Raw genomic sequence first — 15,640 nt, forward strand, 5'->3', positions numbered from 1 at the left:
GCAGATGAGCTTAGGACATGGATCAACACATCATAGTGTAACCCTCGGGTTCTGTTGACTGTGTAAGTCTAGGAAGGACAATCTCTGGCCCCACCAAACGTATGAGATCGAGGTGCAAAACCTCCTGTTTGTGTGGATGCTGCGTGATGTGTTACCGTTACAAATCAGTACCACAAAATAACAGACAGTACACCATATGCAATTAAATGATTTAGCTTTATAATTCTTAATTTGAGTAAAGGGTTAGTAAAGTAAAACAAAAAGAAAAGGGCCCATTTTAATGAAACAGTCTAATGTGCACAAGTCGGAGCTCATGGCTTCCCTTCCGCTGGTCCTCCATCGATTTCCCCGGGCTTCGTCAACTCCTGGCCCCACTCCAAGTCCACTGCTTTCAGGTGTCTACAACCTCTCCTTTCTGGCATCTTTTCTCTTCATCTCCTGCCGAATAAAATACCCAGATTACCTCATTCTCAGGCACACAACAAAAAAACCACTCCCTTCATTGGATGGTGCACATTCCAAAGCCCCCATTATCTCTAGCCATAACCCAAACACTGCTGCTACAGAAAAACAATTACATTAGCAGTGCTTCTACAGAAAAACCATTACATTAGCAGTGAAACCTTTCCCAGGGTGTTACAATAGTTATTAGCAAGACTTGGTTGCAGGATGAGCAGCACTGGCAGCCCTATGTTCCAGGGTTCCGTTGTTTTAGACATGATGGAGCAGGAGAGATTAAAGGGGAAGGAGTGACATTGCTAGTCAGGGAAAATGTCACAGCAGTGCTCAGTCAGAACAGACTGGAGATCTTGTCTAATGAGGCTTTATGGGTAGAACTGAGGAATAGGAAAGGTATGACCACATTATTGGTATTATATAATAGACCTTACAACAGTCTGTGGGATTTAAGGGAGAAAATTTGTAGAGAGGTCACAAACTATTACAAGTAACAGAAGGTTATGATAGTGGGTGATTTTAATTTTCCACGTATTGATTGGCACCCAATACTATAAGCAAGGCTTGATAGGTAGGAGTTTGTAAAATGTGTTCAGGAAAGTTTTCTTAATCCATACGTAGATATCCCAACTAGAGGGATGGTGATACTAGATCTCCTACTTCGGAATGAGAGAGGGCAGGTGACAAAAGTTTGTGTTTGGGAACACTTTGCATCTAGTGATCATAATCCATTAATTTTAATGTAATTATGAAAAAGGGTAGGTCTGGTCCTCAGGTTGAGATTCTAAATTGGAGAAATGCCTATTTTGATGGTATGAAAAAGGATCCGGCAAGTGTGGATTCGGACAGGTTGTTTTCGGCAAAGGTGTACTTGGTAAGTAGGAGGCCTTCAGAAGTGAAATTTTGAAAGTCCAAATTTTGTACAGTATGTTCCTGTCAGAATAAAAGCCAAGGATAACAGGTTTAGGGAGCCTTTGTTTTCAAGAGATACTGATGCCCCGGTTAAGAAAATGAAGGAGGTGCATAGCAGGTATAGGCAGGTAGGAAGAAATGAGATACTTGAGGAGTATAAGAAATATAAGGGAACACTTAAGAAGGAAATCAGGAGAGTGAAACGAAGGAATGTGCTTGCTTTAGCAGACAAGGTGAAAGAGAATCTTAAAGGCTTCTCCAGATATATTAAAAAGATAGCAATGGACAAAATTGGCTCTCTGGAAGATCAGAGTGATAATCTATGCGTGGAGCCAAAAGAGATGGAGCAGATCTTTAATAGATTTTTTGCACCTGTATTTACTTGGAAGATTGACACAGAGTCTATAGAAGTGAGGCAAAGCAGCAGCGTGATCATGGACCCTATACCGATTACAGAGGAGGTGTTTGCTGTCTTGAGGCAAGTTAGGATGGATAAATCCCCAGGACCTGACAAGCGTTACCTTGAACCTGTGAGAACCCAGTGCAGAAATTGCAGGAGCCCTAGCAGAGATATTTGAAACATCCTTAGCTGTAGGTGAGGTGCTGGAGGATTGGAGGATAGCAAAGATTTTTCTGTTATTTAAGAAGGTCTCCAAGAATAAACAAGGAAGTTATAGGCTGGTGAGCCTGACATCAGTAGTGGGAAGGTTATTAGAAGGTATTCTAAGGACTAGATATTAAGTATTTCAATAGACAGGGACTGATTAAGGATGGTCAACAAGGCTTTTGTATGTTATGTCTCTGTCTAACCAACCTTATAGTGTTTTTTGAGGAAGTTACCAGGAAAGTTGATGAGGGCAAGACAGTAGTTGTCTTAAGCAAGGCCTATGACAAGGTCCTGCATGGGAGGTTGGACAAGAAGGTTCGGTCATTTAGCATTCCAGATGAGATGGTAAATTAAATTAGACATTGGTTTCACGGAAGAAGCTGGAGAGTGGTTCTGGATGGGTGCTTCCTTGACTGGATGCCCGTGACTAGTGGTGTGCCACAGGGATTGGTGCTCGGTCCATTGTTACTTGTCATCTGTATCAATGATTTGGATGATAATGTGGTACACTGGATCAGCAAATTTGTGGGTGTAGTGGTTAACGAGGAAGACTATCAAATCTTGCAGTGGGATTTGGACCGACTGGAAAAATGAGCTGAAAAATGGAATATGGATTTTAACTCAGACAAGTGTGAGGTGTTGCAATTTGGGATGAACAACCACAGTAGGTCTTACACAGTGAGTGGTAGGGCACTGAGGTGTTTGGTAGAACAGGGAAATCTGGAAGTACAGATTAATAATTCATTGAAAGTGGTGTCACAGCTAGATAAAGTTGTAAAGAAATATTTTGGCACATTAGCCTTCATAAATCAATGTAGTGAGTACAGGAATTAGGATGTTTTGTTGAAATTCTATAAAACGTTGGTGAGGACTACAGGAAAGTTGTACAAGAGTTTGAAAGAATTGCAGAGAAAATTTACAAGGATGTTGCTGGGACTTGAGGACCTGAGTTATAAAGAAAGGTTGAATAGGTTAGAGCATTTTTCCAAAGTACCTAGAAGATAGAGGGAAGATTTGATTGAGGTACTATACAAAATTATAAGGATATAGATAGGGGAATTGCAAGCAGGCTTTTCCCACTGAGGTTGGGTGAGACGACAACTAAAAGCCATGGCTTAAGTGTGAAAGCTGGAATGGTGGAATATTTATGGGGAACATGAAGGGAACTTTTTCACCCAGAGGGTGGTGAAAGTGTGGAGCAAGCTGTCGGTACATCTAAGAAAAAATTGGATAAGTACATGGATGAGAGAAGTATGGTGAGCTGTAGTATGGGTGGAGTTTGATGGGATTGGACAGATCAATGGTTCAGCATGGACTAGATGGGCTGAAGAGCTTGTTCCTGTGCTATAGTGTTCTATAACTCTGTGTAAAGAAACACATCCTCTGTGTTTGAGGAGGATGCAAGGAATATCATGGACGAAACGAATATCTAACGAGGATATCATGAACAGAGCAAGCACAAAATGAGAAATAACGTATGAGATCATGAAAAGGCAACGTAACTTCATTGGACATGTGATTAGGAAAGAGGAGTTAGAATGCACGATAATTATGGGAAAGATTGGAGGGAAGAAAGCAAAAGGAAGACAAAGACAAATGATGATGGAGACAGCAGCCAGAGAACTGGAAATGAATACCAATGAATTGATCCACTTGACCTGAAACAGGAGTGTGTGGGCCATGGCAGTCAAGGCTCAATCTGGGCATGGCACCTGATGATGATGATGATGAAAGAAATAAATCAAATGACAGTTGACCAGTTATGCCATTAGAACGGCAACACCTCTCTTAGAGCTCTCAGACACTCGGACGAGCAAAATCTGTTTTCAGACTCTGCTACCTTACAAGCACAGCACAATTTTACATCCATGTGAAGGTGCCTTGACTGCAGGGCTGTTTGCCTAAGTGAGGAATAACACTACTGACACAATGCCAGTCTGCAGGAGGATATAAGTTAGTTTGATATTGCCATGATGGTATTATCTCCCTGATGTGTCTGTATTAGCCATCAAAAAAGGGCATAATTTGGCTTTAATGAGGAGTGAAATGAAAAGGCAGGATAGAGGGTATTATAGCAGAGAGTTTCACCAAATCTTTACACCCTATGGTTTTATAGTAACCAGTTTAATCTAGATCAATATTTAAAAGCTACATAACAATCCATATCACCTTACAATAGGAAATTCATGTTAACTTTCTTCTATCATGCCAATTTGATTATATTCTCATTACTGCTCTTCAATTTACACACTGGCATTGAGGTGAAGGTATAAAGCTGCACAAATCAAAATTCTTGGAAATATGAAAGGCTGAATATAATCTCTGATAAACAACTGGAGCACAGAGCTGATTGTGTTATAGTCTATTGGCAGTGGCTTACTTTGAGGGTGGTAACTATAACTTTAGAGATAGTAAGAGATCAATATTCTATGATTCCTCAGGGGAAAATAGCTCATAAAATCTATTACACTTGAAATAAATATGTTTTAACTTACCAAATGTTAAGGTTTTCTGATATGATGTTCCAGCAGAATGTTCTTTTTAAGAGAATGTTCACAATTTTTTTTTCCTTGTAAGACATTTCAGAGAATTTGTTAGCCAGTCTGTTTTATTTATTTTTTTCTTTGGAGTTTTTTTTTGAAGAACTAATGAATTGAAGTGTAACCAACAAATGCATCCTGCTCAATGAACAGAATGGCACTAATATTGTGCATGGTTGATGTTATCTTCTCACTAAAGACCATAAGATAGAGAAGCAGAATTAGCCTGATTGAGTCTGCTCTGCCATTTTATCATGGCTGATCCACTATTCCTCTCAGCCCCAACCTATTGCCTTCTCCCGTAGCCCTTCATGCCCTGACCAATCAAGAATCTATCAACCTCTGCCTTAAATATCCATAAAGACTTGGCCTCCACAGCTGCCTGTAGCAACGAATTCATCACTCTCTGGCTAAAGAAATTCCTCCTCATTCCCATCCTAAAAGGACACCCTTCTATCCTGAGGCTGTGTACTCTAATCCTAGATTCTCCCACCATCAGAAACATTCTCTCCACATCCACTCTATTAAAACCTTTCGCCACTTGATATGTTTCAATTAGGTCACCCCTCATTCTTCTGAATTCTAGTGAATACAAGCCCAGGAGCCATCAAACGCTTTTCATATGACAAGCCATTCAATCCTGGAATCATTTTTGTGAGCTTCCTTTGAACCCTCTCAGGAGTCAGTGCATCCATTCTAAGATAATAGGCCCAAAACTGCTCACAATACTCTAAGTGAGGCTTCACCAGTGCTTTATAAAGCCTCAACATTACATCTTTGCTTTTATATTCTAGTCCTCTTGAAATGAATGTTAACATTGCATTTGCCTTCCTTACCACAGACTTAACCTGCAAATTAGCCTTTAGGGAATCCTGCACAAGGACCCCCAAGACCCTTTGCACCTCAGATTTTTGAAGTTTTTCTCCATTTAGAATATAGTCTACCCTATTATTTCTACTAGAAAAGTGCAGGACTATACACTTCCGGACACTGTATTCTATCTGCCTCTTCTTTTCCCATTCTCATAAGCTATCTAAGGCCTTCTGTAGCCTCTTTACTTCCTCAAAACTACCTGCCCCTCCACCTATCTTCATATCATCCACAAATTTTGCAACAAATCCATCAATTCCATCATCCAAGCCATTGGCATATAACGTAAAAAAAGCAGCGGTCCCATCACAGACCTCTGAAACACCACTAGTCATTGGCAGCCAACCAGAAAAGGCTCCCTTTATTCCCACTCATTGCCTCCTGCCAATCAGCTACTGCTTTATCCATGCTAGGATCTTCCCTGTAATACCATGAGCTTTTAACTTGTTAGCAGTCTCATGTGTGGCATTATGTCAAAGGTCTTCTGAAAATCTAAGTACACAACATCAGCCAATTCTCCTTTATCTATATTACTTGTTATTTCTTCAAAGGATTCCAACAGGTTTGTCATGCAAGATTTTCCCTTGAGGAAACCATGCTGACTATGGCCTATTTTATCATGTGCCTCCAAGTACCCCAAAACCTTATCTTTAACAATCAATTCTAACATCTTCCCAACCACTGAGTTCAGACTAACTGGCCTGTAATTTCCTTTCCTCTGTCTCTCTCCCTCCTTGAAGAACAGAGTGAAATTTGCAATTTCAAAGGTTCAAAGGTACAATATAATGTCAGAGAAATGTACAATATACATCCTGAAATGCTTTTTCTTCATAACCATCCATGAAAACAGAGGAGTGCCCCAAAGAATGAATGACAGTTAAATGTTAGAACCCCAAAGTCCCCCCCCCCAGCAAAGACACAGACTTGCACTTACCCCAAAGACTTTGCGTTTCACCCGGTATTCAACATTTTTCCAGCGAGCGGGGAGATATAACAAAGAGAACTATTCCAGAATCTCATGTTTCTTGAAGGATCATTACTAATGCCTCCACAATCTCTTCAGCCACCTCTTTCAAAACCCTGGGGTGTACACTATCTGGTCCTGGTGATTTATCTATCTTCAGACCTTTCAGCTTCCCAAGAACATTCTCCCTAGTAATGGCAACTTTACACACTTCTGACCCCTGATACTCTGAAACTTCCATTCTACTGCTAGTGTCTTCTACAGTGAAGACTGATGCAAAATACTTATTCAGTTTGTCCGTCATTTCCTTGTCCCCTATTAAGGTATCTGGTCATCGACCCTCCACATGCAATTGCAAACAATCTGATTTTTTTTTTAATGAGGTAAAAATGAAAAATGAATGGCAAAGATTCCATGGTGTTAATCACATTTACAATCAGGAAGAGAACACAACTGGGATCCATTGTTTGCTGTTCGTTATACACTGCTCCTCTGACACAGTGCACCATACAGCTGTAAATCTTCAGTTGACATGAATTTCAACTTTTTTAAAAATTTCACACAATCTTCCAAAGCTAGGTTTAATTTAATTTTTAAGTCTACATTGTGCCATAATTACCGCTCTTGACTTGACAAACTAGTGTTGTGTGGCATATTATTTCTGAAGATGCAATGATTAATTTTCAAAAGTATTTTTTATTATTTTTCAGTATCTTAATCTCTTGTGTTTGTCTTGACGATTATTGCCCTTTGTGTAAATATTTTAAAATTAATTCAAAAATTAGTTCTCTTTAATTTCTGGTTTACTGTTGGCAAGGAAAATGTTGGTGAACAAACTCTATACATGAGACAAATTTTCAAAAAAGAAAAGCTAAATGCAGATTTTATGTATGTTGAGAATAGGATGATCAGCCCCTGGCTCAGCCATTTCTGTTGTAAATAAGAACACAATAGGAGCACGAGTAGGTCATGTGGCCCCGTAAATCTGCCCACTAAAATAGTCATGGATCAACCTCCACTAACGTGTCACCTAACCATAGCCAAAATTTCCTGATCTTCCCAAAATGTATCTACCCCCTCTTTAAGTATGCACAATGATGCAGCCTCCACAAACAACTAAGTTTGAAAATCCCAGAGGTTCGCTGCCTTTTGTAAAAAGACATTCCTGCACATACTAGTTTTAAATATTTGCCCATAATCTTGTACTTAAGTCAACTTGTTTGAGACATCTTCTGAAAACATTTCAACATCTAACCTGACAACTGCCTCAGAATCTTATGTTTCAATAAGATTCTTCAATACTCAAAGGAATATAAATCCCATTTCTTTAGCCACTCATGATTGGACAGCCCTCTGAACCTAGGGAATTAGTTCAATAAATCTTTTTTTGCGTGCCCTCCACTGCTAGTGTACCCTTTCCAAAATATGGGGATCAAAACTACAGGCAGGACTTTCCAGGTGTGACCTTACCAATATTCCCCAGAACCGTCAGATAAACACCTACACCTCTTCTATCATAAATGGAAAACCCATCATTGTTATACAGTCAGGGAGTTATACAACATGGAAATTAGTCTTTCAGACCAAGTCATCCATGCCAACTAAAGTACCTTCCTGAATTAGTTCTATATGCCTGCATTTGACCCATATCCCTCTATACCTTCCATAACTATGAACCTGACCAAATGTTTTGTCTTGTAATTGTGTCCACCTCTACCATGGTAAATCTTTGTTCTGGATTCTCCCACAAGAAATTGTCCTCTCAATGTTTACCCTGTCAAAATCCTGCAATGGATAGAGGCCTAACCTGTCCAACCTTTCTTCATTTGATAACCTGCCCATTCCAGGTAGTACACAAGTAAACTTTTTCTGTAAATGCATTGATTTCCTTCCTCAATAAGGAGATCAATTCTATACAGTATGCTAGATTTGCTGTGTACTTAATTAAAATTAATTAAATATAGCAAATTACATGAATTCTTAGAAGAACAGAGTGCGGAATAAAGAAACTTTGGTAACTAAGTAGGGTCCATTATTTTTGGATTAATTATGACCCTTTAAAATCAGGTTAATAAGAGCTCGTCAAAATTAAGTATTTCACAAAAAGGGAATGAGAGACTTGTCTAACTTGAGAGCAGCACGGTAGGATAGTGGTTAGTGTAATGCCATTACAGCACCAATGTCCAGGTTTCAATTCAGCCGCTGTCTGTAAGGAGTTTGTATGTTCTCCCCACATTACTGTGTGGGTTTCCTCTGGTTACTCTGGCTTCCCCCCACATTCCGAAGGCATGCGGGTTAGTGGATTAGTTGGACATATGGACTCCTAGGACTGCAGTGGCCTGCTACTGTGATACATCATTAAATTAAAAAAAATAAAATTAGTAATTAACTATGTCTCTTGGTGTATGCTATTGGTAGCTATTCAGAAGAAGCTAATCTGGAGGAGTCAGAGCAAGTGTGCCTTCTCTTCAGAGCCCTGTTTTCTCAATTAAATGCTCTATGAATAACAGGAGTCTGGGTGGAATTTCGAAATAGGGAATAGGTGGCACGCTTACTTCTATATATTTGCTTTTAAAGACATTTTGATATATTCTGATATAAAGTAATTTATATTTGAATTATTCTTAACACTAGCCTTTGTAATATCCCATCAATGAAACTTACAAGATGCTTACAGTGACTATTGAACAGAATTTGCTTTCTTATTGTCTTTTGAACATTTCTTTCAGCGATTGCAGAGTAAAAACATGGAATGCTAAAGGGTTAACAAATGGATACATGCTGGACACTAGAGACAGCAGTCAGGAATTATCTGACATCACCTAACTGTGCATTTACTACAACAAACTATTCTTTAAGGAGAATAAAGAGGATACGAACTCAAAACCATGCAAACAAGGATTTCTAAACTGAAGAAGAAAATCATTGTGGCTCTTCCCTCCACTGGAAACTGTTGTGCAGCAAGAAAGGATTGCAAGCAATAATTTTGCAAATATTGAACTACAAATGTAATTCTCAACAGCACTAACAAATCGTCATAGCAACAAAGCACCCTGAGCCACACTGCATCTTTGTAAGTCTGACACAAGCTTGGCATTCTTTCCATACACTTAAGGTAATTTTTCCTTTCCTGCAGCTCTGTCATTATTCTACACATTAATACTTCTACATATTCAATCTTCAATCTTGTACCCAAGAATCTTCATTTCAGCACAGTGTTGTAATTGGAAGGAAATTATTTCCTCTATAGAAGAATGAATATATTTCACCAAAACTTTGGATGTGAAAGCCCAACAGGCTACTGAACAAGACAATGTTGCTCTTAACTGTCTCAATGGTTCACTGAACTTTTCCAAGGGAAAATGTTCAAAGTTTGCACAATAATGTCATCTTAGAGTGTTTCTGTTGATCAGATATTGTCATTCACACGGTGAGCTCATGCAGGCATAAATATGGAATCAAAATAATCATATGGTCAAACTGCTACCACTGCCATTGTTAGTCACTCGCCTCCAGGAAAAACAGCACTTCATAATAAGCTTATTTTTTATCCAAACTATGGATAATCAACTAAAGCAATATGTCTTCATTGCATTTAAATAAGCAACATTTCTTCTCTGCAACGTGAAAGAAATTCAAGTGTGAGTTCTTAATTTGTCTATGCCACACCATGCGTCCCAGCATAATATTTCAATGATTGTCATTACATCAGAAGGGTGGCATTGATGAAGACAGTAGTCTTAATTTATGGTGTTCACCATAAGTAGCGAACTAGTCTTCACCAGTAAGTACACTTGTTGCACACACATTAGATACACATTCTAATGGAGGATCTTAATATAGATGAATCTGGACTAACTGGATGTCTCCAGTCACCAATGCCTTTGGAAGATTGAGCTAAACTGATGAAACAAAGTTTCTAGATTTATATAAAAGTATATCAGTGCACTTACCAACATTATCTCCATGCTCAGTGAAAATATTGTGATTCTGAGTATTCAGATAAAGGCTTACTTTGAGGGAAGTCTTTAAATACCATGAAAGGCTTCAATTCTGAATTTAACCGTAATATTTTAGTACATCTCCAAGTCCTAAAACTTTGGGTTTAGTATGATTTACATTATCCAAGCCTTGCTGATTTGGATAGTATAAATTGTAGTCTCAGTAGCCACTGCATATAGTGTCTGTTATATCTATAGTACTGTGCAAAAGTCTTAGACACATACATATTGATAAGGTGTCTAAGACTTTTGCGAAGTACTGTATTTATCAACGTGGAGCGAAGAGTGAGTTTCTAAATCTGGTGCAAGAAAAGGATGTTGGGAATGGTGATGGTGGAGTGCCACGGGAGGGGTGTGGCACAGGTGGCACAGAAAGTGTGCTAGGGGCGGGGGTAACGTGGGTGCGGGCACACACAGCCCTGAGACACCAGACCAGATCAGTTGATTCCAAACTATTGGTTTATTGATCATTACAGAAAGGCTGGTAGAAATACATCCACGTTCAGAAGTCCTAACTGCATGATTTGCTGATATATTGCACGTCAGTTCCACTTAAGTTATTGGATCAATGGCCATGAAGTAATCTTTTGCAAATTTAGTGAGTCCATGGAAAATTTGCAAGCTTGAAGTTTTAAATTATTATTTTTAGTAAAAACAACCAAGCTAATTCCAAGGCTAGACTCTAATGACGTGCAAGAAAAATACAATCTGGTGTCAAAAATATTGCTGTGCTCAATGTTTCTGTTTACAATCTTAATATTCTGGAACACATGATAATATAATTTGACTGCAGTACTGTGCCATAAACAAAATACTAAGCCTTCAAAGGAGTTGGCTATTTACTTTCTGACTTGAATATTTGTTGTCTGTCATTTAGTAAATTGTAGCATTCAGTAGTTTTAGAAATACTGATAATAAAAATGGAGTTCTTAATTGCAGAGTGATGGTTGGAAAAAATGCTACTGTAGCACAATTGAGTTATGTTCAAGAAACAAACTGATTAAAGGTGTGGGAATTGCCCCATAGATCAGTACCTTGCCACCTTGATACATAGGTTAGTATCAGCACAATACCTCTAAGTCCTTCTGGTGCTTTTTAAATTAGAAAATGTTACACTACTTGAATTGACATCAAGCCTATGACAACTCAGCGCTATTTGAGAGAAGAGGTTAAATAGATAGATTTAGATGTCAGTGTTAGGGAAATTAATGTTTTTAATGTAGCTGTTGTACTGTGGATATATGTTGTATTCTTGTCTTAAAGTATTTTGCAGGCTTTATTATCATCAGCTGTTACTGCTAACATTCATTGAATCTTAGTTGACAACTTTGAAATATTTTTTTGAGGTGTTGAGAAAATAATTTGCTATCTCATTTGAACCCTATCTCCTATAGAATTCCTAGTAGTGAATTCTGTAAAAATACTTGACATTAGATCAAGCTTTGTGCTCAAGGTGTGAGGAAATAATTGAACTGTGTTAATGTCTAAGACATGTACAGGATATGTTTCTTGTTACTTAGAATAGCGTGCATGTGAATGTGTCAGTGAAGTCATTGCTATCAATATTCTTTACAGCCCTCGAAACTAATTTCTGTGGGAAATGCAATTTGCCTTTCAAACATTCAATCAAACCTTAACATTCAGCATTACCTCTTGCATTTTGCTAAGTTATTTTTTGGAATTTCCACACAAACTAGTGGAAAAGTCAACCTTATTACTGAGAAAAATTCCCATGGAACAAAATAAAAGGCAGAGGACCTGTCAGTTTTGACAAGGTCAATTAAATTTTCAAAATCTGTGAGAGATGTTCAGCACATCATTGGAAACAGTGTTAATCTTAATGTTACAGTAAAACTAAGAAGTGCCTTTAAGTTTACTGTTTCACCTGTACATTTCTGTAAAAGAAAACGTCTGTACACCGTAAAACCTTTTAGAAATACAAGATGTATAAACTGTATCTAATGTAAAAAGATTTAAGATGTTACATAATTGGTAATTGTAAATATTGTTCAACTGAAATAAAAGTGTTAAATGGCAGTGTTTGTATTAATTTACAGCAAATTCTTATTATGGTTGTACGATGTCATCACCAGCCACAATCAGGAAATAGTAAGGTTCATACTGGAGCTGCATTTGATTTTGACATTCAGCAGCAATTACTATTTTTTTTTTGAAAGAAAGCATTGGACAATTTTCAAATTTCTAATCTTGTTGGGATTACCTTTAGGTTACCTGTAGTACAGGTAAATGGTAAAATATCAAGAATTAACATTAAAAGCTAAAATAAAAATCGTGGAGCTACATGCCATCTTTGAACCTCTCTTCCCTTCCATCCCCTTTTCTTTCTCCGCAACAAAACCAGGAGAAAGAATCGGCCACCTGGTCCCACAAGCCAGCTCCTCTGTTCAATGTGATTTGACCAAATCTCTGTTCCTCTTCTGGGACTGAAGAGGACAAGGTTCTCAAACAAAATGGGATTGCTCAGAATTTGCTGTTCAGTCAAGAACAGCCACAATAAAGATCATAGCCTCTGTATGCACCATCAAGAGAAGCTGCCTTGGACCTTGGCTGTGCAACATTGTGTGGCAACAGAGACTTTGATGACGTAAATGGATTGATTTAATAGATCAGGTTGAAGGAAGGTGTGTCACTGAGAGCAGAAGTTCACTATACACAACAGCTCCGAATAAATAGATGATGAAGATGCTGCCTTTGGCAGCTGCCAAAGCTGTTTGGAAGATAGTGTTTTAGACATAAAAAAATTTTAAACTTTTCAATAACATAAAGGAAATGGACCATCTAATGACTGCAGAATATTTATCAAGGCAAATATGTCTGCTGTTCCCAATAGCTGAGAACCTTTAATCAAACAATGCTGAATATTTGAATCTAATACCACCTGTAAAGCCAACACAGTAAATACAATAGATTTACAATTAAAGTTCCAAAAAAGCATAAACTAATGAAACTAACTTGTTAATTTCATAAGCTTAAGCATTATTTCAGGTTATTAAGTACATTATGATCTACACTCAGTGGCCACTTTATTAGGTACACCTGTACATATGCTCTTTAGTGCAAACACCTAATCAGCCACTCATGTGGCAGCAACTCCATGCATAAAAGAATGCAGATATGGTAAAGAGGTTTGGTTGTTGTTCAGACCAAGCACCAGGAATGGGGACAAATGTGATTTTGACCATGGTATGATTGTTGGCTTGAGTATCTCAGAAACTGCTGATCTCCTGGAATTTTCACACATAACAGTGGTGTGCATAAGAGCACCTCTGAATGCACAGCACATTGAACAGTGAAGTGGATGGGCTAAGCAGCAGAAGACCACAACGAGTTCCACTGCTGTACCTCATAAAGTGGCCACTTTATTGTACACTGTTCCGACACAGTAAAGAGAGGTTTGCATTGTACCACAAGAATGCATCCTGGGCTCAATAAGTAAGTTTTAGTCTTCCGTCCCCAAAACCTGACTTATTATCCTTCCCATCTCTACTGAGTGAATAACTGCCCTAACTTAAATCATGCTGTCATGATTAAAGTCCACTTTTTACCACTCAAAGAAAGCCTAAATAGAAAAGCTCATATTCTAACTAAAATTTGAAGAAAAATGTAGAATGAAAACTTAATTGCTGTCCTTACGATGAATATATTTGGAGGTTCCACCAGTTATAGACAGGTGAAGCAGACACAATGAGAACATGGGTAAGTAACCCCTTTTGAATAATATTTCCCCCACAGGCTCCACAATAACAAGAAGAATATGATATCCTGAGAATAAATATTCATGCTGCTGGTTCAATTGGTTGAAGAGTGAAGCACGTAAGGTGTGGTATTTTAAATATTCTCTGTGTGCAACTTACTAGCAGCAGAGTAATAGAACACTAATCTCCGACTGGATGGATGAATATGCTGCCCATTTACCATGCCCGGAGTTAAAATAACCCCTACTTCTCATGACAATTTTATATGGAGCATATGTAAATCTTGATGTATAATCAGTATAAATTTGTCCTTAAGCTTTCTGATAGCAAATTTTAGCACTTTTTTTAAAAAATGGGAAGATGTAATTCCATCTGCCATGCTGCATTTTTACTTGGCTATGCTTTCCTGATTGATCATTTCATCGTCCTCTCAGAGATCTTAGTTGACATTCTTTCTTCGCTTTTGTTTATTTAGATTTACTCTTAAAGTAGATGCTTTGTTGAAGCATTGGCAGTACCAGAACATACTAAAATTACAAAGAAACTGTCATAGAAAAAATACATGTAAACACATAAAATGCTGGAGGAACTGAGCAGATCAGACAGCATCTATGGAAAAAGAGAGTACAGTCGAAATTTCGGGCGGAGACCCTTCGGCAGGACTGGACAGAAAAAGCGGGGGGAATAGATTTAAAAGCTGAGGTAGAGGGGGGAGAGAGAAGCACAAGGTGATAAATGAAGTAAAGAGCTGGGAAGTTGATTGTTGAAAGAGATACAGGGCTGGAGAAGGGGGAAGCTGATAGGAGAGGACAGAAGGCCACGGAAGAAAGAAAACGGGGGTGGAGCGCCAGAGGGAGGCGACGGGGCAGGCGAGGAGAAAAGATGAGAGAGAGAAAAGGGAATGGGGAATGGTGAAGGTGGGGTACGGGGCATTACCGTAAGTCCGAGAAATCGTTGTTCATGCCATCAGTTTGTAGGCTACCGAGACGGATTATAAGGTGTTGTTCCTCCAACCCGAGTGTGGCCTCATCGCGACAGTGGAGGAGGCCATTAACTGACATATTGGAATAAGAATGGGAAGTGGAATTAAAAGTGGGTGGCTGCTGGGAGATCCCGCTGGTTCTGGCGGACGGAGCGTAGATGCTTGGCGAAGCGGTCTCCCAATCTACGTCGGGTCTCACCGATATACAGGAGACCACAACAGGAGCACCGGACACAGTAAATGATCCCAACAGACTCACAGGTGAAGGGTCGCCTCACCTGGAAGGAATGTTTGGAGCCCTCGATTGCAGTGAGGGAAGAGGTGTGAGGGCAGGTGGTAGCACTTGTTCCGCTTGCAAGGACAAGTACCAGGAGGGAGATCAGTGGGTAGGGACGAATGGACAAGGGAGTCACGTAGAGAGCGATCCCTGCGGAAAGCAGAAATGGGGGGAGAGGGAAAGATGTGCTTGGTGGTGGGATCCCGTTGGAGGTGGCAGAAGTTGCGGGGAATTACGTGCTGGACGCGAAGGCTGGTGGGCGGTAGGTGAGGGCAAGAGGAACCCTATCTCTGGTAGAGCGGCGGGAGGATAGGG

The 15,640-nt window shown here is 39.1% G+C and overlaps 1 protein-coding gene and 1 long non-coding RNA gene across 4 annotated transcripts in view; one reads left to right on the forward strand and one right to left on the reverse strand.

The window, feature by feature from the left end:
• Nucleotides 1-12,387, forward strand: part of kif21b (kinesin family member 21B) — a 158,831-nt gene extending 146,444 nt beyond the window's left edge. For all 3 annotated transcript variants that reach the window (XM_072278652.1, XM_072278653.1, XM_072278654.1), the window contains one exon: nucleotides 9,079-12,387. In XM_072278652.1, the coding sequence (XP_072134753.1) occupies nucleotides 9,079-9,175 (97 nt within the window). In that variant the 3' untranslated portion in view covers nucleotides 9,176-12,387. The remainder of the gene's footprint in view (nucleotides 1-9,078) is intronic.
• LOC140209961 (uncharacterized) lies at nucleotides 222-15,341 on the reverse strand. Its single transcript, XR_011889114.1, has 3 exons — nucleotides 15,003-15,341; nucleotides 4,471-4,544; nucleotides 222-438 (listed from the first exon to the last, which is right to left on the reverse strand). It is a non-coding gene; the product is annotated as an uncharacterized lncRNA (long non-coding RNA).
• Between the last annotated feature and the right edge of the window lie 299 nt (nucleotides 15,342-15,640).

Source organism: Mobula birostris, chromosome 14 (genome assembly GCF_030028105.1).
Source record: "Mobula birostris isolate sMobBir1 chromosome 14, sMobBir1.hap1, whole genome shotgun sequence".
In the NCBI taxonomy this organism is placed as follows: domain Eukaryota; kingdom Metazoa; phylum Chordata; class Chondrichthyes; order Myliobatiformes; family Myliobatidae; genus Mobula; species Mobula birostris.